The 27,130-nt window shown below is 37.6% G+C and overlaps 2 protein-coding genes across 8 annotated transcripts in view; both read right to left on the bottom strand.

Annotated features, from left to right (window-relative positions):
* usp47 (ubiquitin specific peptidase 47) overlaps positions 1–16,163 on the bottom strand; it is a 37,246-nt gene extending 21,083 nt beyond the window's left edge. The window contains exons 1-9 of one of the 6 annotated variants that reach the window (XM_079588053.1): positions 15,860–16,112; positions 7,814–7,873; positions 5,709–5,903; positions 3,814–3,927; positions 2,722–2,875; positions 2,536–2,632; positions 1,912–2,057; positions 1,717–1,796; positions 264–413 (exon numbers count right to left, since the gene is read on the bottom strand). In XM_079588053.1, the coding sequence (XP_079444179.1) occupies positions 264–413; positions 1,717–1,796; positions 1,912–2,057; positions 2,536–2,632; positions 2,722–2,875; positions 3,814–3,927; positions 5,709–5,903; positions 7,814–7,873; positions 15,860–15,904 (1,041 nt within the window). In that variant the 5' untranslated portion in view covers positions 15,905–16,112. Of the gene's footprint in view, positions 1–263; positions 414–1,590; positions 1,797–1,911; positions 2,058–2,535; positions 2,633–2,721; positions 2,876–3,813; positions 3,928–5,708; positions 5,904–7,813; positions 7,874–15,859 lie in introns of all 6 variants that reach the window. The other 5 variants (XM_079588051.1, XM_079588050.1, XM_079588054.1 and 2 more) reach the window with 5 other exon arrangements.
* A 1,311-nt stretch (positions 16,164–17,474) lies between these two features.
* clec3a (C-type lectin domain family 3, member A) lies at positions 17,475–27,130 on the bottom strand. 2 transcript variants are annotated; one of them, XM_079588228.1, is made up of 4 exons: positions 27,013–27,130; positions 23,718–23,848; positions 21,301–21,387; positions 17,475–17,951 (listed from the first exon to the last, which is right to left on the bottom strand). In XM_079588228.1, exons 2-4 carry the CDS (start codon positions 23,827–23,829, stop codon positions 17,554–17,556), a joined length of 597 nt encoding a protein of 198 aa, XP_079444354.1. In that variant the 5' UTR covers positions 23,830–23,848; positions 27,013–27,130; the 3' UTR covers positions 17,475–17,553. The 2 variants fall into 2 exon arrangements, with proteins under 2 accessions (XP_079444354.1, XP_079444355.1); XM_079588229.1 differs by lacking the exon at positions 21,301–21,387 and having other exon boundaries at positions 17,482–17,951.

Below are 27,130 nucleotides of genomic sequence, written 5' to 3'. Positions count from 1 at the left end.
GACTGTGTTTTGCTGTAGTGTTTACTTCTCTGTGGAGTCCTGATTTCATTTTCCATTGAATCAAATAGCATATCATTATTTATCTTATAGCAATGGTCATATTTCCACATCAAACAATATTAAAATCATCAATTAGCATGTGTGAATACGTATGTCTTGTTGGGAAATAAAACAAATACAATTAAAAAAACTGCTAATGGCGTAATGCCACATCTCCTAGTTCACAGCTACAAATAAATGGTCATAATGATGCCCATACGCACCACGCTGCCAAAAGCCTGGCTGGCCCCGAAGGGCCTGATGACCAGAGGGATGTCCAAATACGTGTCAATCCTCCAGCTCTCATAGCCACACTCCAGACAGCGCACATAGTCCTTCAGTTTGCCCTGGTAAAGCTGGTTGATCAGGTCAGCCTGGGAAAAACAAAAGACAGTCCATCAAAACAAGTTCAATAAACACACCCATTCTTTCATTCAGAATGAAAAATTATTGTTTGCATTTTTTCTATTACAAATGAGATGAGCATAAAAAAAAATGAAACTGAATTTCAGAAATATCTTTGGGATGTCCCTTTTTGTGTTAACTTAATAGCAGCACTTAAGCTGCGTGAACTCAAAAAGTTTGTGTAAAACCTGACGATCACGTTCTCCAGCCCGATTGGAGAATGAACTCCATCTGAATTACTGTAAAAAGTTCACACGATCAATGTTAATCAGAATGGTTAAATCATTTTATGAAATGTTTCTTCATTTGAAATTGAGATAAATAAAAACCTTAATCATTTTAAGCTTCAATTTAGAATCCTTTCGAATCTCAAATTTTCATTGGGGTCTAAAGCCTGAGACACACCAAGTCGACGGCCGGCCCGTCGATGAGCATCAGTCCACCACCCAGTTTTTGCGGTGTGTGTTCGGCAACCATTGGCGGCTTTTCGGCCGATTAAGCACGTCGAATCAGAGATTGGCTTTAGAAAAATTATGAAAGCAAGTAAACAACAAAGTCATGAGGGCACACACAGATGGCTCTTCTAACTTTACAAATTATCTGAGCGTTCCAACAAGTGAATATTTTCAAAATGACATGACTGTCTGGAATGAACAAAATAAAGACCAACAGGATTCCTATATTCAAAATGTTAAGCAAATGCTGCTTTGTTTTCAGTTTGGATAGTTCCAGAGTTGTAGTTTCGTTTCCCTTTATGAAGGATGAATACAGACTACTGCCACCTGCTGGCATGGAGAGTTCACGCAGACGCAGTTGGCCATTGACTGTAGTCTTTGTGGTGTGTTCAAACACAGCTTTTTGTTCAAGACGCAGGCAATGCGAGACAACAACACAGTCTCCGCTAGCTTTATGATGTCGGGTCGGTGTGTCACTTTTGGACCCCACTATAAATTCAGAGAAATCCCAAACAAGTGGTTGAGACGAGTTTTCACCGGAACAATTCGTTTTGCCAACTTACTGGCACAAATACAGATTTCGAAGTCTTACAGACTTCACAAAGTCTTACAACACAGCTTAAAAGAGAACAATCAGCTGAGTGTAGAAACATGCAAACCTTTGTTTAGTGCATGCCATGACCCAACCCACCTCAAACGTTGAGGACATTCGGAAATTCGAACGAACATTGGGTCTTTTGTCCAGACCCTGCTGTAGGGATCTCATTGGTTGTGGATTAGCATCAAGAGATGAGGGGGCGGGGCTTGCATCGCATACCTGCTCGGTCTGTTTCCACTTCTGCTCTAGTGCATCAAACATGACTCTGCAAAGCTCCTGGACGTCGTGCTGCTGCCAGGCTGCAAAACACACACGGTAAAGAGTTACGAGTGATCAAGACTCCTCCTGCTATCTGATAACAGCAGAGCTAATGTGGGTAAAGTTTCTCAAAGAGACGTTAATGACTCCTCGTACCCTCACTGCTGTCCCAGCCAAAGCTGCGGGTCACGTCTGTGGTCTCGATGGCGCGCTTCTTACTTGTCTGCAGGAGAACGAACAGCCTCTGGAGCTGGTACGGGATACTGATGACTGGATCCTCCTCGGACTCCTCAAACTCCCAACTGGTGCAGAAACATTCAAAACAGTGTTAAAGGTAATAGTTGTAGAATGCAAAATATGGAGGCAGAATCGAATGTTTATAAAAAAAAATTAAAAAGCTACAAGCTAGACAGTATGTTGAAATCATACGGCCTAAAAAAATCATAAAAGCCTAAATTCAATCTTTATATTCAATCATATAAAGCGATCGAGTCTATTAAAAAAAAATGGACTAAACCGTTCAATTCATATGGATTAGTTTTACGATCTCTTAATGAATTTTTCGAAGCGTCAAAGTGGTAGTTGCGTAGCTGTCAATGGAGGGACAGAAAACTCTCAGATTTCATCAAAAAGATCTTCATTTGTGTTGATGAACGAAAGTCTTATAGGTTTGGAATGACATGATGAGTAATTAATGACAGAATTTACATTTTTGGGTGAACTATCCCTTTAAATCTACTTCATATGAACTAGTTATCCCACTAAACACAGACTACTTACTTGTAGAGTGCATTCCTGAACTCAGGGGTCATGAACAGGGTCTGCAGGAGGCTGTTCAGGTAACAGGTCATTGCTTGGTTGACCAAACCAACATAACCTTTAAAGCAGACACAAGACAAATGAATCTGTGTGGCAAAGTTGTGGCCATCATGCCCTTCACAACAATGCATGTTAAAGCAGTGCTACCTGTCTCTGATTTGTTGAGTATGGAGGAGTACGAGTAACTGGGGCTGCTGTAGTCACTGCTGCAGCCCACAGTACCGTCCCGCGGTAAAGGTCCAATGAAGCGATCCTGGGAACTGTCGTCAAGACCACTGCTGTCCGCTGTGCCAGATTCATCCTGTAAGACAGTCACACAAGAATAATGCTCACTATACATGATTAAGATCTCATGTTTTCAAATTAACACTCATTCTTTTCAAATTTCTTTTTCTTATGATATTGCATCCGTATTATGTGGTATTCTTTATTTCTACAGAAAATGAAGTAGGGTAGAAACCTGCAAGGCCAACCTAAACTGGGTTCCACAACAAACAGTGGGATTGTGGGAATGGAAAGATGTGAAACCAAGTTCAAGGCCAGGGTTATTATGAACGTGCGAGAATGTTTTTTTTTTCTCCGCTTGATGCAATCTTTGCACTTTTGTTAAATATAAATAAATAAAGATTATAGAAAAATTATAGAACAGATTTAAGAAAGATAAAACGAACGATAGATAAAACAATGGATGGATGGATGGACGGACGGATAAAACGAACGATAGGCAAAAAACTAATAAAAAGAAAGAGACAACAAACAATAGATACAACTTTTTTTTAAACTAGATAGAATGAAGGAATGGAACAATAAATCAAATTAACGATAGCTAAAACAAACGACAGATAAAAAATGAAAGAACGATAGATAGAATGAATGATCAGTAAATAGAGCGAGCAAATGGAGCGATAGAGAGGCAACAAACAATAAATAAAACAAATGATAGACAACAAATAGATGTAAAAAAACCTAGCTAGAATAAAGGAATGAACGATAGATAAAATGAACGATAGCTAAAACAAACGACAGATAAAACTAATGAAAGAATGATAGATTATATTAATAACAGGTAAATAGACAGAACGAATGAACGAACGAACGAACAATAAAACTATAAAATGACCAAATGATAAAGCGATAGTTGAAACGTACAATGGATTAACGATAGTTAGAACAGACGATAGACAGTCAGCGTTGACAGATAGTGGTACGATTGATCGCTGACGTATTTAAACGACTCACTGAAGCGATCTGAGGCTGCTCTCCGTCCTTGTCTGTGAGCTGCAGGAAATTCTTCTTCCCAGCCTCAAAACCGGACAACACCAGGGACATCTCACCGGCCTGGTCCAGAGGAGCCTTGGGAAAAAAAGAGATAAGAGTGGACAAGAGAGAGAGGTAGTGGAAAAACAACAGCAGGAAAACGAATGCAGGGCAGATGCTGTCTGGAACGGTCTTAGAAAGTCTTAGACTGCAGAAATACTGCAAAATGCAGTAAAAGAGAAAATAATCAAGCTGACATACTTCAGATAACACACATCTCGTCCGAGGATTCAGTTAGTATGGAAGAAAAAGCCGTGCTGCCCGAGGGACATGACGTACTAGCAATTTACCCACAGGTCTGGACGACGTACTAATGTTGGACTGTCGTGGGTGACCGTAGAAACAAGACTGTATTTCCTTTTTATTCTAAACTGTTCTTACTTCTTTTGATTATTTTAATTACTTCTATGTAAAGCACTTTGAATTACCAGTGTATGAAATGTACTATATAAATAAACTTGCCTTACCTAATCCACTGACCTACTCAGAGTGTTACCTGAACTACAGGCTCTGTGCTGGGTCAGCGCTGGGATTAACACACAGTTAGATGGAGAATAGAGCAGAGTACATGATGACATGACACACAGCTCCATCTAATCATATCACACTCACTTCAGCAGTGTGGGGAACATGGCACTGACACGGTCGGTGTGTTTAAACCCAGATATATTAGGCAGATCAATCTGAATCTCACTAATGTTGAAGTGCATGTCTAAGCCCTTCAACATAAATCAAATATGTATAGTGGAGTAGCCTAGTTTGTGAGCCAGTGTAAATACAACTTACAATTGCACAAAAGGCTGCGAATGCATAAGCGAACTTGACTGTGCTAGTCATGAAGGCTCTTCCCGTAACAACGTGCTAAAACACGGGTGAAGTGATGTGTGGCCTGGGCAAATTGACATCTTCAGCTTTTATTTAAATATAAATTATTTTTGAGTATACTTGAGTCAATTGTTTTACTTGTGATACCGCAATGAATCCTGTCAAATTGAGCAGATGTATTTTTTGGAAAGAAGAATTTTCAAAGAAATTATGAAAACATAGAAAACCTACAGATCAAACTAAATATTAATAACTGATTATGTTACAGTCAATGTATGCTTCTTCCTGTGAGCCTTTTTTTTAATGCATGTAACTATAGTTTGCCTTAAAATAATTTTGTCAGATAAATGCCTTAAGCAAGTTTAGTGTTTTGTTCTTTCCTGATATTTAAAATAAATATGTTTATATGTATAAGTTGTAGCGTCATTAAAAACAATTATCCGCTCTGGATATAACTTCTTTTCCACTGTGTGTGTGTGTGTGTGTGTGTGTGTGTGTGTGTGTGTGTGTGTGTGTGTGTGTGTGTGTGTGTGTGTGTGTGTGTGTGTGTGTGTGTGTGTGTGTGTGTGTGTGTGTGTGTGTGTGTGTGTGTGGCAAAATAGAATGATTTCTGAAGGATCATGTGACATAGTAATGAGTACTGAGTAATAATGCTGAATGCTGGAATAAATTATATTTTACTATTTTTACTGTATTTTTGATCAAATATATGCAGCCTTGGTGAGTGTAAGAGACTTCTTTCAAAAACAAAGAAATCTTTCTGACCCCAAACTTTTGAACAGTAGTGTATATAAATACTAAGCATATGTATATATGTACTACACTTACATATATGGCTGCATTATTTACTGTATTAATTATAAAAGCATTACATATGTGAAAAAACAGCCATTTCCTTAATGCAGTATGCATCATTTTGACTAATTATTTTAGGGTGAAACAGTGCATGTTTTGGGGACTTTTGTGTGTTGTGTTGGGGAAGACTGACTGACCATGTGTCCAGCGTTGGCCCACGCCAGGCAGAAAGTGCCGTTCACATATCCAGCCTTGTGAGCCACATCCTCGTAGAATTTGTTGACGGTGGTGGAGGCGGGCAGGTTGAGCGTCAGCCTCTCATTGACGGTCTTGGCATTGGTGGTGTCCTGCACTATACACAGCACTCTCGGCTCCTCCGCTGCACTTTCAATCTGTAAACGCACACATAGGGTGAAGTGTTAAGTTTAATTTAACCAAACACACACACACACACACACACACACACATCAGTTTGAGCTTCACTCCAGTGCTGAGAACGTCCATCAGACATGCCGGGGAAATGCACTAGATGAGCAAAAGTGCAATAGTTTTCTTGCACCAGGCAATATCATCAGAGAACTGACCAATCATAGAGTTACGTAATGCACGGTTTCATGTGGTAAGCCAGGGAGTGCATAAGCAAGCAGAAGTATGCTGTATATTTCAACACTGAACTCATAATACAAAGCTACTTAGGTTAGAAATTAATACAGCAATCCACCATGAAACAAACACTGTTAAACAGGACTAATAGCCTGATCATGCCTGTGAGTGAACTAGCAAACCTCAGTAATTAATCAATAAATATTTGATTATTATTATTTACATATTGACACCAGTGGGTATTAGTGTAGAAACCGTTATGGCTTAAGTGTACTGTGTGTTGGGGTCACAGCATGCAGTCAAGGCCACGATGTCGACTCTGTGACTGGTGCTGGTTGGTTAATTGCAGGTGTTGTTTACTAAGCAGAGCCATGGACTTTTCATAGCGTCTGCTAAAGAACTGATCATGTTACCAAAAGCGCTGACTAAGGATTCCAAGTATGACGCAAGCAAAACATTTCATCGTACATTATTGATGATGAGCACAGACAATAACTTGAGAAGATTATTTTGAAGTTGCTTTACTTTAAATTAAAGGCTAATTTACCCCCCAAAAATTATCCCATAACGTATTCACCCTCAAGCCATCCTAGGTGTATATGACTCTCTTCTTTCAGCCAAACACAATCTGAGCTATATTAAAAAAATATCCCGGCTCTTCCAAGCTTTATAATGGCAGTGAGTGTAGCCAAAAAGTGCATCTAAAGTAATCCATACGGCTCCAGGAGGTTAATAAAGGCCTTCTGAAGTGAAGTGATGCATTTTTGTGAGAAAAATATCCATATTTATAAGTTTATAAACTATAATCACTGGCTTCCGGTAACGGCCGTACACGAGTTGAGTATATCCACGGCTGAAACATTGATTGAACGATTACATGTGACATAAAATGAATTTCGGTAAGTTGTACTGTATCTTTCAACATACCTTCTGATGTTCATTCATGTTTATTTCATGCTAGTAAAGAGGAAGAGATGATCGGTTCTCTCGCGCTCCACGCTGACGCTTCGCTTGAACTGAAGAAGCGACAACAGCAAACTATCTTGTCACATTAAAGAGCCAAAACGGCATTTATCGTTTCAATTTTGTAATTAAATAGTCAATTTTAAAGCTGATACTTAGATAATTACGCTTTATTGGATAGGAGGCTCGCTGCAAATAGTTTAGTGTTTTGTTCAAACAATTTCCTCACACATCTGAAAAAAGCATAGACTAAAAGATTGATTCTTATTATTTAAGAATTGATTCAAATCGAGGAATCACTATGTTCAACCGAGCCCTAATGGGAATGTTTCATGTTGACTTTAATCACTTTTCAGACAATAAAATGTTTCACACTACATACTCACATTCCCAGTTGCCTGCACAAAAAAAAAAAACCCACCGTGATCATATTATTATTATTATATGCGTCAATCTCATGGAATCAACTAAATGTCCTGGGAATATTTAACTCCAAAATCCCAATTTTGCATTAAACAAAAAGTACCAGCTTCATTTCTATTGATATCTCTTTCATTTCGTTATCCACATTACAAGCTCGACATCCCATCTGCCGGGAACCGTGTATTGCCCTCAGCTTCCCCTCAAACCAGCTGATTTTTTCCCTGACATCTTCATTTGAGGGTTAGTGTCAAATGAATCACCATGCTGTAAACACACACACACACACACACGCGCATGCAACACACACAACTACCTGTGAGAACCTCTTCTGCATCTCCTCAAAAATACTCTGCCTGCAACTCCAAAAAATACCCTGATGACAGAACAACAACAACACAGTGTTCAAGAGAAGCCAAACCCGCCTCGAGCGCAAGGCCGAGCATCACGATACGAGCGGCACTGATGTGTGATATCTGCTAAAGGTCAAAACACAGGGGAACAAAGGAGATCTAGAGGAGAAAATGTGAAGATGCCACTGTAAACGACACACAGATGTCAACACAAGCAGGGGCATTATCAGATTAGAGGGTATTTTTATCAGGGATAATATCGTTAGGTGCTCACATGAAACAGGTTGGCCTGTATTCATTATGACAAGGTGCTCAGGCCTACAAGATGAAGAAAAGGCCTTTCACTGAAGTACAGATAGACGATGCAAATTAAATATGTATGAAATGTGACCCTGGACCACAAAACCAGTCACATGTCGCACGGGTATATTTGTGGCAATAGCCAACTATACATTGTATGGGTCAAAATGATAGATTTTTCTTTTATGCCAAAAATCATTAAGATATTAAGTAAAAAATCATGATCCATGAAGATATTTTGTAAATGTCCTACCGTAAATAAATATAACATTTATGAAAATGTTTTTCAAACAGATGTTATTCATAAATTGTCAAGAGTGCATCATATAGAGTTGTTGTTTAAGCCTAGGCAAAAACAGCATTGTTGTTAAATTTAATTTAATAACAATACAAGTACAAATTATAATTATTAATAATAATAATATTACTAAAATTGTATAGGCCTAATAGCAGTCTTTAGGTCCGAACACAGCACAATAATCAGTCATCAAGGTAATCAAAAGCAGCTTTAAACAGACTTTTTTTTTAAAAACTTGTTTAACAAGAAATATTGATTCTCCAAGTTTTTCACTGTCATTAACATTGTCCACAAGATGAATATTAAGCCAATAAATTAAGATGGTTGATATACCATTATCATCATTGAGGTATTGTTCTCGTAGTGTCAGAGAATTAATGTGTCAGATGCCAAAAGCTCGTCAGTTTTTACTTTCACTTTCGGTGAATAATTGACTGTGGTTTGAGACTAGACTCCTACACCAGCATAACTTTTGTGCAAAGTTTGCAAATTGCATGTGAGATATGATATCCACAGACTCGCCTTATTTTGGGTGAAATATTTATATGCAACTAGCCTGGGAAAACCCAGACCACTCTCAGTTGTAACTGAGTAAGGGTCTGGCAAAGCTCCATAGACAATTCATTTCCACAGGGGCGTCACCAACGGACGTCGGATAGATCTAAAACCAATCAGAGCGATGAATGACATGACGTATGCAGAGCGACGGAGACATCTCGAAACTCTCAGCAATTCTCTGTTTGTGTTAACGAAAATGACTATTTTAAATCGCTTGAAACAGACGCGATAGCTGATTCGAACGAGTGATGTTGTGATGTTCCACGGCGGCATCCATCTTTGTAATGTACAAAATCTGCGTCACCGTCTCTGCTCTGTCGTCATCGTGTAAAGCCCGCCCCAACGTTTCTGATTGGTGCCGAGATTTCGACGGACTGGAAATGGGTTTCAATGGGCTCTTTGCCAGACCCACTTGCAGAGCAAATCTAAATTTGCCGGAAGTGGTCTGGGTTTTCCCAGGCTAATATGCAACGTGATATTTTTCTACATTGCAAACTCCATCTTTGCTCGCAAAATTATGAAAGATTCAAATTCCCAGCGACAAAACCAAGGAAATAATTGATTAAATGAGTAAATAAACATATATATGGAAATGAATGATCAAATAAACTATATCAAGTCAACTCCCCACACGCGACAATATTGTGAATCTGTAATCTCACAGGCTGACGTTAGGACATGATGACTATGGATCATATCGCCCAACACTAGCGCAAGCCAATCGCTGTGAGGTTCAGGGAGTAGTGGCGCTTGTCTTGAGCATTTAAAAAATATGCAGGTTGTGCCGGAGTGTATGCTGGATTGTTTCAACTCATTTTTTACACATCTGATGCAAAATGATGTCAAAATGCTCGTCTCAGCAAGTTTCCTAGTAAACACAGTCGCTTATCACTTAAGTGAACATAACTGAAAAAGGAAACTGATGCGTATCTTATATCGGATCCGTGCATTAGCTCTTAAAGTGACAGCAGCTTAATATTAATATCCCATCTGTCATCGTTAAAGGGACAATAAGTATCTTTTTAGGTATTTTATTATCTAAAATCAATATTTTTATTAATAAATATGTCCTTAATGGTGTACAAATACCTCGGCCAATTATCTGACTTATCCTTATAAATGAAGAATTTATTATCTTTATATACATGGGACGGGTAGGTCCACGGAGGCTTCCATGTAGTTCCGCCATCTTGCAAAACTATAATAGCAGAGAGGGACAAAAAGTACTAAGCCAACGCGTTTCCACAACGCGTTTTCGTTCAGAGCCAGCCGAAACCAGCAGAAGCGCAGGTGCAGAGCAGTGAGAGGCGCTTGAAACTGCTCCGGCAAGTTTAAAAGTCTGGATTGCATTGTTATTATGGACCATACATATGCCGCGCCACAGGAGAAGAAAACATCGTCGCCAAAAAAGTCAAAAATAGAACGTAAAAGGAAACGTGACCGTAGATTACAGAAAACAAGAGTTAATGTCGCTAATGTGTCTAATTTTATATAGCTCTCCTTTTTCAAAAACAATCCATTAGCTCAAGTTGTGAATATTTTGCTACGTGCATAGAACTGTACAGACAATGCAAATGCGTGGGATTTCCCCCTTTCTGGTCAATGTATCCCTGCCTCTGCTTAATTATTTTTATCCCCAGTGGGGATAAATTTATCCTCCCCTCAAAGTGATCATAGTGCTACTACATAGTGGCGAGACGGATCACAAAACTTATCACAGATCCGTGGTTTGATTAAAGTCAATTTTACTTTAAAATGATTACTCACTCACTCTTGAGCGTCTGGCACGAGTGATTTCAATGTAAAGACGCGTTTATGCGCGTCTAGAGGTCCTGCGGCGCGGTGTTTAGCACGGCGCGGTAGACGCGAGCCTCATTCTACTCCAGTTTGCGTGAATGAGACGAATTGCTATCACAGATAATATCTTTTCTATCATTTCACTGTAGCTCAGCATCGCGATGTAAAGTTAACGTTATTGCACGATCACAGTTCATATGTGTGGGGAAAGATAAGCTTTTAGAGTAAAAATATTGCGTTAGGCTACTTCAGTTAATAAGAAAAAAGATTTTACAATTCCTGCAAATGCAGTGATGAAGTTCATGTTCTCATGACTTATTTTTGAATGAATAACAATGTTTCACTGAATTTCAATTTCAGTGTGCAAGGATCTTTAGACTTACCTGGAAAACACAAAGCAGTGCACTGTTTATTTAATTTGTATCTCTGTTCTTTTCTATGCATCTTGTAATTTGTTTATTGCACATTTAAAATCGCAACATATATTGTAGAAAACCAAAACATCACATTTTCCCGGGCTAAGATCCCGCTTAGCATTTCCAGACCCTTTGAACACTCTCAGAGCGCCTGAATCAAAGACCCAAAGCAAACGCCTGATTGTTATTCAGGGAAATTCTATGCATTGTTTGTATGGTTTACTTTAAAGACAAAGAAAGTCACCCAGCCTGCTTTTATTCTACATCAGGGGTCTCAACCTCGGCTCCTGGAGGGCCAGAGCCCGTCTACGGAGAGCCTGGCCACTCCCTATTAAAGGGATAATTCACTTTAAAATGAAAATTCTGTCATCATTTACTCACCATCAAGTTGTTTCAAACCTGTATGAATTTCTTTCTTCTGCTGAACACAAAGGAAGATATTTTGAAAAATGTCAGTAACCAAACAGTTACCAGGTCCCATTGACTTCCATAGTAGGAAAAAAAAATACTATGGAAGTCAATGGGACCTGGTAACTGTAATATATGTGGCATGGATTTGACTCCATAGTTGTGTGCTTCAACTCTGCATTGTGCTTACACACTTTAACATGGTAAAATAAATCACTGTTATGCTCAGTTGCCTTATTAATTATTATGAATGAAATCAGATTCAAATACATCACTAAACGTAGTACCAACCTTTCCAATAAAACAGACCTACGGGATATCCTACTTATAAAAAAGCTAGTGAGGGCTTGTATGAAAATGTTCCTCACTCTACTGGGCATGAGTCACACTAAAGCCTTCTGTCAAACGGCGTAATTACTTTCAGCAGGTGGTCCTTTAAAACCCACATAACAGGGGCTCCGCATTGGCTGATTTTGACCGAAGACACTACACTTCAAAAGCTATTGTGAAACTTTACAAACTTTATGTTTTTACTTCCTTTTGCCAAGCATTCCTCCTTTATCTAAAGCTGGCAGATGCTCTCTGGGCCAACAGAGGCAAAGTTGCTGGAGATTGTGGGATATGTGCAGACTCAGAGAGTCTGAAGTAAGAACGTTATTCTGAAATAATGGCTACAGCGCATCATTAGGGGAACACCCGCTGACACTGGACGGTCTTGATAACTGAGAGCCCATCCAGAGCAGATTAAAACCAGAAGTCAAGAGACCTCAGCATCACTGGCCTGCACTTCAGGGCCTCAGCAACTGCAGACACGAACTATTGAGTGCTTCGGACTCAAGAATAACATTGGGGGAATTGGTTATTAGTGCCACCAAGTTGTACAGATGGTTGCACCAGCACTTGATTTGATATTAATATTACACGTTTTCTCTTAGAAAGCACATTTGACTAGCCTGGGTTTCCCCATACTGCCTTTGCACAGCGCGATTTTATTCACGCTGAAAGGCAGTCTGGATACCATGGACCAGATTTTCACCTCATCTAGGGAACCAATCACAGAACGGGGAGGGAGCAGCAAGACGATGACGACATCTATGCGACACAATTAAGCAGTTTGTTTATATCCATATATACCTTCGACCCTCATGTTTATCTTGCACAAACGGCAATAGTCGCTGAACGTCATTGTTTAAACAAAAATATCTTACCCATCGTCTTCTTCCTTGTCTAATTTCTGTCGCTCTACATACGTCATCTGGTATAATGGAAACGATTGGCTATGAGCGTACAGGCGCATTTGATAGACATTCTTAGCACCCAATAAACGGCGCCGGGCATTCGTAAACCACGCCTCAAATACGAGAAAATGCACATGTGGTTCCCAGACCCAAGTCTCAACGAGAATTGGGTCTGGCGTTAGCCAGGCTAACATTTGACAGCAGCTGGAGTTGATCGTGAGCTTAAGTTGGGACGCAAATTTATTGGGATCCTTTAACAAAAACAGTAACATCTGTAACAATTGTGAAACCTCATTTTTATAGTCTCAAATTGTTACTGACTGAGTTAGGACTATTCTTAATCAAATTTACCATTGGCTTACATAGTACATTTGTAGATCATGATATAACCATAGGTAAAACCATGCATGGCACTTCATTATCACCATGGTAAAAAGTAACTAGGCCTATATGGTTTTGGTTATGAAAAACAGAAGCCTAAACACATTTAGTATAAATACAAATGCACAACATTCTGCTGTAGCTTAATAACAAAAAATATTGTAATTATATTACATTACTCCTTTAATACATATCTATATTAATATAATATAATATAAATTGTTTTTGAATATCCCACAATTACACCATGGTTATAGTTAGTGTAATCCATTGTAAATGTTGGTGATTTGTGGATTGAAAAGCCCACACCAGTGTTTCCCACACCAGTATTGTTGAGAATGTAGTGTCATCTGGCTTTAAACTAGTTTAAATCATCTAGACCTTGAGGTTTGTATCAGAGAACAAGCAGTGCTGGTTCATAGAGTCGCACTTCTTCAGTTTCTCAGAAATCACATATCAGGCAAATTAGTAGTGGTACTTTAATAGTGACACTAAAGATTCAAATATAGGCGAACTGTAACTTTTAATGCTGACTAATCAATGATTTCCAGCAGGTGTTGTCATCAGAGCAACCATACCCCAGAGAAAGAGTGTGGGAGTGTCGCATCCCGCTATAAAAGAGAGACAGATTCATGTGGTAATTGGCGCTGAGCCAGGGAAGGTCATGTTAATCCTGCAGACCAATTTATACGATCAAATAGGATCAAACTGACTCATTCATTTCAGGCTTAAGTCCAATGACTATTTTGTTGTTACATGTTCCTGCTCTAAATTTAGTCTGAATCTCTGATGCACTGGATTTCTAAACAGTGAATTTAATCTCCAACAATAACAACCATGTAAACAGCCAAAACAAAGACACTGATAAAGGATCATATTTGAGTCAAAGTGTTTATATTATCAGACAATGTTCTTTTTTTCGCCCCAATTATTTAGTGAAGCAACCTGGGGAACTAAAAAAAACATACCAAAAAGAACTGCTTTTATTATGGGTTGGCCAATATATCAACCGATAATTGGCAAATTAGGCATTTTATAATTATCGGTATTGGCCGATATGTTCTTCTGTACAGCCACAGCATGACTTTTTTTTTTTTTTTTTTACAGATTATAGAATCAGAAGGTTGCTATCTAATTATTTGACTTTTTTGTAAAAAAAAAAATCTAATTTTTCTAATTGAATAAGCATTATGAAAAATTAACATCAGCATGTCTTATTTACTAGCCTATCTTTAAATTAAAAACTGTGATATCACATTAAGGGTACGTTTACACAAAAACTATTTTTCTTTGTACAGACGACAATGTTGTCAAAACGATCCCGTTCACAGAGCCGCGAAAACAACAAAAAACGCTGTATTCTGCTGACAGGCCAGTAGTTGGCGATATCACTTTGTAAAGAACAACTATGCAACTATAGACTGAACACGTAAAATACTCAAGCGCAAGACGTCACCGTTTTCACAAATTCACGTTTTGGTAGATTACACGGAAACGATAACAGTATCATTTTTAAAAACGTACACTTTGAAACCCGTTTTCAAAAGTTTGTGTTTTCGGGCCCCCAAAATGCCATTGTCATGTAAACGAATGGCTAAAATAAATTATTTTTTGCATTTTTGGTTGAAAATGGTGTTATGTAAACGGCCCCCAAGATATCGGCATCAGCATCGGCCATCAATTCACTCAACGACTAACGTTAGTTTTACTAACATGTTTTTTGTGCTGATGTACTTTGGAATAACATGGAGTAACATATAAATGGTACTGCCGTTAATTATCTTCATATTTTACTTTTTGAGCCTTCCATAAATACATTTTGTCCTTGGTTGAAAGAATATTCAGGTTGAATGATTTTTCACTTTAATAATATAGGCTGATTTATTTATCTGCATGGACATCCAAACCAAATAGAGTACTGATCAATTAGAATAAAAAACAAAAATAAACAACATAGTTTCAAAACAAATGCTAATAAACTCTCTATTTTGCTCTTTAGGCATTAATAATTTAAAAAAACTCGATTCCCATCTGATCTGACTCATGTCCACAACAAATAAAGCAATGCAGATTCAATTTGAAACCGTAAATCTGAATTGATCTGAAGTGATTAGGTTTTATCGGACAGGTAAATCTGATCGACGGGTGTTGATATATTAACGTTATACAGTCTTTTAGCACATGATTTAGAATAATCTATCTGAATCATGTGCATAAATAAAGAGATGTGGATTAAATCACCCAGTCTAATCTGAGCGGCTAATATAAACTATGGCGCACACTTTAGCACCTCTGAAACTCACTCCAGCGGGATACTTTACAGGCTGTGTGAAGAGTAAACAGTCGGACAGCACACATGACAACAGGTTATCTGGCCTATCAATCACATGAATCACCGGACTCAAGTAGTTATAACGTATTAAATGTGTTGGGAAGGACTTGTTGACTGATAGTTAGCTGAGCCGCTGCTAACACTCTCCTGCTAGCAGCTGAACTGATCCTGACACGCACTTTCCCGTCTCTCTCCCTGCCTTCGTTTAAACGCGAATCTCTGGCTCATAGTGCGGTTTATACAGATTGCTCTGTTGTATTTTGAGGTGGATCATCTCTCACCTCTTTGGGCACAAGCTGCTTTTCTTCGCTGGGCACCATTTCCATCTGATCCTCCAGCCGCGGTCCGCTGTCAACAGGAGCTCTGCGAGTCGCTTCGGGACTCCATTCTGAGCGTGCTAGGCAAAACAAGTCGATATCGAAGAAACAACTTTTAGGCTGAATGGCTCGTAATCCAGCTTAATCGGTGTTACTTTCTTACTGCTTGGACTGTAAGCAAAAACAGCAATCAATGGAGGAAAAATGGCCGCCACGCACTTTCGCGAGACTTCACATCAATCTGCGTCACTTCCGACAACACTCTCTCTCTGTTTGTCTGTGTTCTACAGTATCAAGCAGCTGAAAGTGTGAAGTGGCAGTCAGGAAAATTACAATATTGTAATCTAATGTGAGACCATGCCTTATATTTATGAAATACAAAGCTTGCCCACACTTTAACCTTTCGATTAAAGTCTCCTTTTATTATATAACTGACCTTTGCCTTCAATTATATGCCATTGTGGTTTATTGTGTTCACTTCTTTCTCAACATTGGAATTTTAGTTTGGACAGAATACACACACACACACACAGTATTGGAACATTTTATATACATTTAATAATATTAATCTTATGTCTATAAGTGCTAATAAATTGTATTTTGCAATCTCAAGCTAGTCATTATTTAGGCCTGTTAAAAGTTTGTCTATTTATACTTTCAAAAAGTGTAAACACGTCTTTCACAACTTTCTTCTGAGAACTGTCTCTGTCTCTTGTGTTTGTTAGGATGCATTTCTGCAAAAGCTTTTCTCCCTTGAAGATCAAATATATCTAATTTCTTGAGTTGGAGAGCTATAAATAGCAGTGTTATTAGCAGTAGCCTACTATTATAGTTTTGTTACATTTTATTATTAATTTTAGTTTGTCTTTTTTTTACATATATATCTATAGTTTTGATTATTTATTTATTATTTTAGTTCATTTAGGTTTAATTATTTTAATACTTCAAGTTTAAAACCAAAGAAAATGAGAAACGTTGCTTTGGCAATAGCTGAAATAAAATAAAAGTTTTAATTAGTTTTTTTTCATATTTCATTTAACATTTATTTTTTTTGTAATGAAAAGTAATGTTTTTAGTTAATATATATATATATATATATATATTTACCTGTTTCATCTTTTACATTTCATAGCTGAACTTTAAATACTTAACAGTATTTTCAATATACATATATATGTATATTCAATATATATATATATATATATATATATATATATATATATATATATATATATATATATATATATATATACATTGAAAATACTGTTAAAGACTTTAATTGGCATTTATATTTTTTTTGGGACAAGATTTTCCAAAACAAGTTAAATCCTCTAATGTTAATCAGTTTTTATTATTTAAATTTTTTACTAAATTTTATTTTCCTAAAACATTAATCTGAGTTTGTTATGTTTTGAATTGTTGGAATGTCCCGTCTCTTGTAGGCATATTGTAAATTATGTTCAACGTAAATCATGTTAAAATGGAAAAATGTTTTGCTGCCTTGAAAAGCAATCACTGTCAACCACATTAAGTGTTTAGTTCTCCACACTTACAGTGAATAAAGAGGGCACATCATATTACCACTGACTGTTTCATTTTTAATGAGCATCTTCAATGACAGGCTGTCTATATCTTTAACAACCATCGTGAGACGCACATCATGGGATCAGGTATTCACAGATGTATTTCTTCTGGCTGCGACAGACCTCGTCGTGCCACTTTCCCTGCGCTGCCAGCGAGAGAGTAACACAGCTCTCTCTCTTGCCCCCGCTGGGCTCTCTCCTGGACCGGTCCCAGTGGAAGAAGGAGACGGGCAGGCTGTTCACGTCCACATACTGGCCTTCCTTCACTATGTCTGTGATGCCGATCCAGAAATCTTTGGATCCAGGCGAGCTGAGCTTGGCGTAGTCTCGGAGTTGGTCGTTCTCGCTGATGTCTCGAGGAATGGCCAGGGTTCCTCCCTGAGCGATGCAGTCCTCGTTGGCCTCGTGATAGTGCTTGACCTGCTCGGAAACCAGGTAACACTTCCTGAGGGCCTTGACGCCACGCAGGCAAACTGAAAAGTGTACAAAACAAACACTCATGTAAACTACTGCAGATTTGAGTTTGTTTTTCACATGTGCATATTTCCATCATTATTTATGATGCTCTTTTACTGTTATTATGTTATTAGAAAATCGGTAACACTTTACAATAAGGTTCATTAGTTAACATGAACTAAGAATGAACATACTTCTTCAGCATTTATTAATCTTAATATTAATTGCAATATTTACTCACACGTTATTAAAACCGAAGGTTGTATTTGTATTTGTTAACATAGTCAATGAACAAACAATGAACAGCTGTATTTTTTATTATCTAACATTAACAAAAATTAATAAATACTGTAACAAATCTATTGTTCATTGTTAGTTCATGTTAGTTAATGCATTAACTAATCTTAACTAATGAACCTTATTGTAAAGTGTACCAGAAAATCACCTTTATTCCCATCATGATTGCTAAAGGTCCTTTAAAAAACTGATAGTTAACTACAAAAAAAATATATATACTAACTACTAAATAACTTGGCAAAGACAAAGCGAACACTATATGCCAGCTAACAATATCTTATTGTTCATTCTTTTGACAGTTATTATCTGTCAAACACCATTTTAATCTATCATAACATTCATTAGGAAACACATTAGGCCTCAATCTCATAAATAAATCTTATTATAATAATGTACACTATCGTCCGAAAGTTTGGGGTTGGTAAGATTTTAAAAAATGTTTTTGAAAGAAGTCTCTTGAAGGCTTCCTTTATTTAATTAAAAATACAGTAAAAACAGTATTATAAAATATAATTTATTCCTGTATTTTCAGCATCATTACTCCAGTCATCAGTGTCACATGATCCTTCAGAAATCATAATATGTTGATTTACTGCTAAAGGAAATTTCCGATTATTATTATCAATCTTGAAAACAGTTTAATATTTGACCATGATGCATGTTTTTCAGGATTCTTTGGTGAATAGAAAGTTCAAAAGAACAGCATTTATTTGAAATAGAATCTTTTGTGACACTTTTGATTAAATGCGTCCTTGCTGGATGAAAAAAAAAACGTTTTACTCTAATCTTTTGAATGGCATGTAATACGTAAATTCATTGTCTACACCAAGTTATGAAATGTTCAGTCAGCTTCATTTAAAGATCAATGAGTTTCATAGTCATAATCATAGTCATCACCGCTGTCTTAAATATAAAAAAAGAAAGAAATGTAAAGATGCTCTGAACGCACACTGTTCGAAATATGACTTTACAGTAAAACTGTAGTGACTGATGAGAACTAGGGTTACCACGGTACATTTTTTAAGGGTCTGTCATATTCTTGGATGAATCCCAATCCCAGATTTCTCACTGAAAGACATGTTGCTGTCCTCATCAGGTAAACTGCAGTGACAGAAAATCTACATCATTTTACATCACTGGATAGTTTCCCTCCATCATTTACAGTCATAAACCTTAAGTGGCACTTTAACATACTATATAGCTACTTAAAAATACTTAAAGGAATAGTTCACTTAAAAATGTAAATTCTGTCATCATTTACTCACCCTCAAGTTGTTTCAAACCTGTATACATTTATGCATTCTGCTGAACACAAAAGAAGATATTTTGAAGAATGTCGGTAACCAAAAAATTGTTTTGACAATTTTATTATATTTCACAGTTGTTGTTTAATGTATAAAATTGTAAATGATCTTGCACTTCCTCCTTTAAAAGCATTTGTAGCTTCATGTAGAGAAAATTTAAGACAAACAAGGGCTTCATCAAGAGGTGATTGTGAAGCACATTTTAGAGTAACTGAGTTTGGTCGATCAACTTTTTCTGTAAGAGCTGTTAAAAACTGGAATAACTTACCAATTGTTATTAGACAATGTCATACATTGACACAGTTCAAGCTGCATTTGAAAATGTGGTTAAAAAGGAGTCAGGTCTGTAATCATTAGTTACTCGTGTTTTGTCAAGGTTTTTAATTATGGGGGATTGATTTTGTAATATTATGTGATTTTATGGGATGTATATTGAGATTTTTTAGTAGTAATATTGCTGTATTTATTGTTAAATGATAGACAATGTGGCGTATATTATATTTTGTGGGTTATTTATATTGTATGTAATGTAATTTGATATTTTCTGCCCAGGGACTGCAGATGAAATTTAGCCCTGTGGCTAATTCTGGGACAGTTTTTCTTTACTGTCCATTGTCCCTGTCAAATAAAGAGAAAACAAAAAAACAAATCAAAAAAAGGTTGTTGGACCCCATTGACTTCTAGTATTTTTTTCCACTATGGAAGTCAATGGGGTCCAACTGTCTGGTTACCGACACTCTTCAAAATATATTTCTTTGTGTTCAGTAAGAAATTCATAGAGGTTTGAAACAACTTGAGGGAATAATGACAGAATTTACATTTTTAAGTGAACATGTCATTTTTTCGGACACTATTGCTATTTAAACTGACATGAAAATGTATTCTAGTTTAAACAAATGCAATTTGACAAAGACCCGCCCCCCTTAGTTACTGTCGCTATGCCCGACAAGCTATGCCACTCTCACGCCACACCATATTCTCATGCAGTGAAAAATACATCGCGGAGCAGAGAGGAGACTGACAACACACTGACAGACAGGACAGACCAGCTTACTTTTCTGTTACTTTTGAAATTAAACAGTCTCACCTTTCAAATTTGGTAATTTTTTAAAAGAAATTTAAACAATAAATACCGTTTTGTGACTCTTTAATGTGTGTGACAGATCGTTGTAGAGCATCAGTTAAAGCTGCTCGTGAACCGATCATCTCTTCCTTCTAGTTCATTTATAGCATCAAATAAACATGAATGAACATAAGTTGTTTTAACCGCGGAAAGACGTCAGTACACTTCGTTTCTCAAGTTCAAATCCTCCCATGTTAATCTAACTCTTCTGACTGCTTTGTCGGACAAAATGGCGGATGGCGAAGTATGATTGGTCAGATCATCTGTCAATCAAGCTCCCTGCGAAGGGTCAAATTAGTTGAACTTAAGAGTAGCAACGGAGGCATGGACTGAGATGAGTAAGAAATGAGTCCTATATACACAAGAGATTTTTAAGGACAAAAACCTGACAAATGTTTTGAAATACAATCTGAACAATGTCTTGAAGGCATGCTAACCGTATAGTGGAATAAATGACGACGTTTCAATTATTAATTATTATACTTGGTAGATTGTCTAAACTGGACTAAAGTAAAGTGTAACCACCAAGAGACACTTCTGATGGCATATCTCTCATTTATTAACATGGGCGGCGTAAGAATATGCACTGCCGCTGAAACAATAAACACGGAGAGCGTGAATTTAGCGCGTTTTACTGTTCACCTGTTTGCAGTGCCTGCATCTCTTTCAGAGAGTTGATTTCCTGCCACAGCTTGTCAATCTGTGTCCTCATGTCTTCATCTTCTGAAGCTGTGTCTCAACAGAAGAACGCCAGAACACAGGTTAGAGGAAGTTGCGGACTGCAGTTACTGTTTTCTATAATGAGGATGAACATGTGACCAGTCATAAGTCACTGGATCACAAAACCAGTCACGATTCGCACGGGTATATCTGTGGCAATAGCCAACAATACATTGTATGGGTCAAAATTATCGATTTTTCTTTAATGCCAAAAATCATTAGGATATTAATTAAAGATCATGTTCCATGAAACATTTACTTTTGTGAGTGAATGCAGCACAATCGTGAACATAAATGCACAACTTTAAAGGAGATTTTCTCAATGTTTCGATTTTTTTGCACCCTCAGATTCCAGATTTTCAAATAGTCATATCTCCACCAAATACCTAACAAACTATACATCAATGGAAAGCTTATTTATTCTGCTTTCATGTGATGTATAAATCTCGATTTCAAAGAATTGACCCATGTGACTCCACATTGTGGTCCAGGGCAGGGATGGGCATAAATACATGGAAATGTATTTCAAATACAAAATACTGTCTGGAAAAAATGTATTTAGTTACTTTGGCCATCCAGTGCAGGTCACAGTGAATGAAGAAACTACATAGGCCTATTGACTTTTAATTCCTAACCTCATATATCTGCCCTCTCTGTCATTCGTTCTTTCTCTCTCTCTTTCTTTCTTTCTTTCTGGCAATTACAAATAAACGTATGCAAAATAGCAGCTATTTATATACTTATTTCTGACCAGGTTACAATGTAGTCTATTACTTGTGGTGAACAATATTTAAAAAAATACTGTATGTAAAACTGTGATCCTTTTCTATGGGTGATATGACCCAAAATCTTAATTTTACTTTACAGTAACAATATCATGGTTTCACAATTCTCAATATCAGTTTTGATACCACAGCAAAAACTGAATTTCAAACTATTTTGAGGCTTGTTTTTTTGTGCAGGTAGTCCAGTGCTTTTTAAGTAGGGGTGTAACAATACCCTCATGTCACGTTTCGATACATATCACGATACTGAACTCACGATACCATATTATTGCGATACTCCAAGACATATAAAAGGTTAACAAAAAATGTTCTGTTGATTAAAATGCTACATTTGATATTACATTGTGGGTGTACATGAATAATCTCTCTATATGGCTCTGATTCAGCCTGTCTACTGTCAGTTGGAGGGGCGTGGTTACGGATGTTAAGCAGACACCAAAACCGTCAAACCTACGTCATCAGGGAAGGTCCTCCAATACAGAGGGGAGGGGCATTTTCAGATTTTGATTAAAGATTACGAAGCCAAACATTTTTTTTGTGTGGATTGACTTGCATGGATGAATTGTTCACCACAAAACGATCAATTTAGGCAAACAAAGTAAATATGGTCAATTTTGATATCATGTGGACTTTAAACACATAAAAAATCAACAACCGATCAAGACTGATTGGCTAACGCTATTTTCCCACTTGTCTGTGCTCTTTTATTCTTTCATGTTAACTGAAGGTAAATGCACTATAACTTGAATCAACAAGTAGAATTGATCATGACATCCTTCCTCACCTTATTCCAGAAAAATCTGATCCAATGCTGAGTTGTAGCCTACTAAAGTTGTTGGTGTTTGGGGGAGGGGGTCGTGTCTGAACTAGTTGATGCACGAAACCAGTATATACCCTGATAAAGAGGTTGACTGGCAAAAAGTATTTTATGTATTTTAAAAATACAAAAATACTCATCTTAAAAGGTGCTATGTGGAGTTTTTCTACTAAAATGAATCCATTTTGTATTGTCTGTGTGTAAAGGGGTTGTAATCTCACAATAAAATGATCCACTTGGCGGGTTTCGCTATTACCTCTGAAAGCAAGTATTCCTATTTCTATGTGATGCTCCGGGTCAGATAAGCCGCGAAATCCAGTGACGTGACTGAGACCTGCATGCGCGCTCCCGAGCGTCTCGCCTCGTCTACTGACTTTGCACTCAACAGCGACGACACTGCAACTTTATGACATGGAGTCTGCTAATACTAAGAAACGACCAGCACAACACAGACTCCAACACAAACTCCACATAATAAAAAAAACATATATAATAAAAAAGCACGAGCACTCGCTTGTAAACGTATTGGTTGCAATCTGAAACATCACCGCTAGATGGCGCTGAAAACTCCACATAGCCCCTTTAAATGTATTTAAATACAAATTACATTTGATTTTTCCCAAAGGCTCCAAAATACAAGATAGTATTTTGTATTTCAAATATGAATTTTAAATGCATGTATCTGAAATACTGCCCATTCCTGGTCCAGGGTCACCTCGTAGTGACACAGAAATTACCTCTCTGTTGAGCTGGAACTGCTTTCTTAGTGCGAGAGGGATGTCCATACCCGTAGTGGAGGACGCTGAAGCAGATCGCCACAAGCAGAAGCCCAGATCCTGCCATGGTCATGGACGAGCTGGAGAAATCACTGGGAGAAATATGGACAAGTCTTACAGTTTTCTCCCTTCCACACTCTCACGCTATTGGCTGGACGTTGAGTGTTTGTTTGTGTGTGTGTACCTAAAAGGGAATTCAAATACCTGCAGTGCAGTCACAACAACCCTTCCCCTGTTTCCAGCCATTCAAAAATATTTACTCGGAAAGCAGATCTTTTGGGGGGTAGTTTTCCCATTCATAACCCAACAAGAAAACTCATTCACTATAGCATGCATGTTATGTCATGGATTAAAGTGCCCCTATTATGCTATTTTAAAGGTTTGTTTTGGAGTCTCCTAGGTTTACATGCATCTACGGTCAAAAAGCGCTTTAATTTTCTCATAATATACATTGCAGCATCACTTTATTTCACACCAAGTCTGAAAACGGTTTGTTCGAAGATTCTCTCTAAACCCCGCCTTTCCGAGAGTCTACTCCGCTCTGATTGGTCAGAGGGCCCAGTCTGTTGTGATTGGTCGACTGCTTACAACGCATGTCGGAAGTTTAGCTCCGGATCTTCCTCAACACTTGTAAACACAGTGATACGAACGGTAAAGATGGCGTCAGTTTTTCCATATCTATACGAGTCCTCGTCCTTTTGACGTGCAGTCAAAATAGCAACATGTCAACAACACGAAGCAAACCCTTCAAGGCCTTAGCTACAGTGTTTGAGGGTCAAAGAAGACTTTGTTTTCGCAGGCAGCCAATTAAAACCATAGGCTGGCATTATGCAAATTTGTTACAGGAAGTGAGACTTCGTGAAGGAAGTGCACTCCGATTTTTAAAACTTTGCATACATTTTACATTCGCAAACAGCTTTATTACACACTGCATTAAAGGATTAATTCACTTTCCAATTTTTTTTTGCTGATAATTTAGGCCTACTCACCCCGATGTCATCCAAGATATCCATGTCTTTCTTTCTTCAGTCGAAAAGAAATTTAGGTTTTTGAGGAAAACATTCCAGGATTTTTCTACACTTTAATGGCCACCATCTATCCCAATGTTCAAAAGAAGGTTCACATGTCCGTCTCAATGCAGCTTCAAAGTCTTGACACGATCCCAGTGGAGAAATAGGAGTCTTATCTAGCCAAACGATCTGTCATTTTTTTATATTTTTTATATACTTTTTAACCACAATTGTTCGTCTTGTGCTGGTCTGAGACGTGCCACGCATTACGTAATCACATTGGGGGAAAAAATTCAAAGTGAACTCCTTTAAAGGTGATATTTGTAAAAGCATAGGGGCACTTTAAGGAAATCATATTCCTTAATGATTATTAAGGACATGTCGTTTGTAAATAAATTCCTTGCTTAGTTGATTATCTGTTGACCAGTAGCCTATGTTCTAAAGCAATGTGCAAAGTGATTTGTGAAGTCGATTATAATACACTGAAAAAAATAACTATTATTTTAATTTTATTATTTTTTATTAGCATTCATCGTGATTTGTTGTTTTGCAATGTTGTACATTTTCAATTTTTATATTCCATCTGAACATTTTCACATAAAATTTGTATTCCTTTTTATTCATAAATGTTGATTAGAAAAAAAAAAGTTGGAACTATACGGTTATCCGCATAGACATGTATAGAAAGGCTAGATGGCTTACCGGCGCTGAGAGCCAATGGGACCCGACGACGTCACACGGCGGCCATCTTAGGACAGGACCGCTCGTCCAGTTATAACATTAAAGTCTATTGTGCATGTAGTGCTGAAATAACTATATTTTGCTCAATTTTCAACCGATTTTCAAACGGCTTGGTGTGTCATAAACGTCAGGGATGCCATGAAACACACAGCTAAGCTGCAATGTTAAGCGTTTCTCAAAACGTGAAGCTACAATTTAAACATCGGCATCAGCACAAATCATAGCCCTGTTAATAAGGTTTGTAATAAACCAAACCGTTTGTAAATCCGTCAAGAATTCAGCAAGTTACGAGCATTTTAGTTGGCGTATGTCACTCACCTTCCGTCCACAGCAGCAGGGAGCAGCAGCGCAGTCTCCTGACCTAAGATGGCCGCCAAGTGACGACACAGCTGACTCCGCCTTGAGCCATCTAGCCTTTCTATACATGTCTATGGTTATCCGGACCACACGTGTGTCTTTTAGTCCCGTATAGTCATCCCTGATTGGTCTTAACCCCAGTGACGGGTAGGTTTAGGGGCGGGGTTATGGGTAGGCCATCGTGCGGTCCGGATAACCGTATAGTACCAATTTATCTTTACAAAAATAAAATATAAGTAAAAAAATTTAATTCAATTTTGATCAATTATTCAGCATTGGTTAAAACATATTAAACGGTTATTAAACATATTGGTACTATACGGTTATCCGATGGCCTACCCCTAACCCCGCCCCTAAACCTACCCGTCACTGGGGTTAAGACCAATCAGGGATGACTATACGGACTATACGGGAACGGGACTAAAAGACACACGTGTGGTCCGGATAACCGTATAGTAACGGCTCTGGTTCTGATAAATTTATTAAATAACTATAAAACAATTGAATAAATTATTATTATTATATCACAAAGATATATTACACAATTATTAATTCATTGCATAACTCTCTTGTTCACAAGCACGTCTTGAGAACATGAATAATTTGACATCGATGTTATTGGAGTTGCAGACAGAGGCTCTGTTGATCAGGGAAGTCCAGTTCAGAGCTCTGTGTTCTCGGCTAATTATAGAGCGTGATGCTGTGAGATGAAGGGAGAGGAGAGACGAGTGCAAAAACAGAGCAAACAGCCCGAAGGGAATATCTTTCACTGTGTGTCTCTGAAACCCGTGACATGTGCCCTGAAGAGCATTTAAAGGCTCCTTCTCTTTTAAAAAATAATAATATTTTGACAGCCAAATTCATGTTTTTATGTAAATAGAACATAAATATAATTTCACCAGCTTTTTTCAAAGCCTATGGTGTCATTCCTGAGCTCGGATCTGATAAAGTATTTTCAGTCAGTCAGGATTCCCACATCTTTAAACTCATGAATTTGGTTGAATCCACGACTTATGATTGTAATTGCCAAAGCTTTTCCAACCAGGGAATTATATATCAAAATTCTGTGACGCTTCCAAGTTTCCCAGACTGGAACTCTTAAAGGGATAGTTCACACAAACATGACATTTCTTTCATTAATTACTCACCGTCACGCCGTTACAAACCCGTGAGACCTTCATTCATCTTCAGAACACAAATGAAGATCATTTTGACGAGAGCTTTCTGATCCCCCTTTAGACTGCAATGTTATTATCACTTTCAAGG

Source organism: Phoxinus phoxinus, assembly GCF_949152265.1.
Source record: "Phoxinus phoxinus genome assembly, chromosome: 2".
NCBI lineage: Eukaryota > Metazoa > Chordata > Actinopteri > Cypriniformes > Leuciscidae > Phoxinus > Phoxinus phoxinus.
The sequence above is the reverse complement of the archived record's forward strand: the minus strand, read 5'-3'. Positions and strand labels throughout refer to the sequence as shown.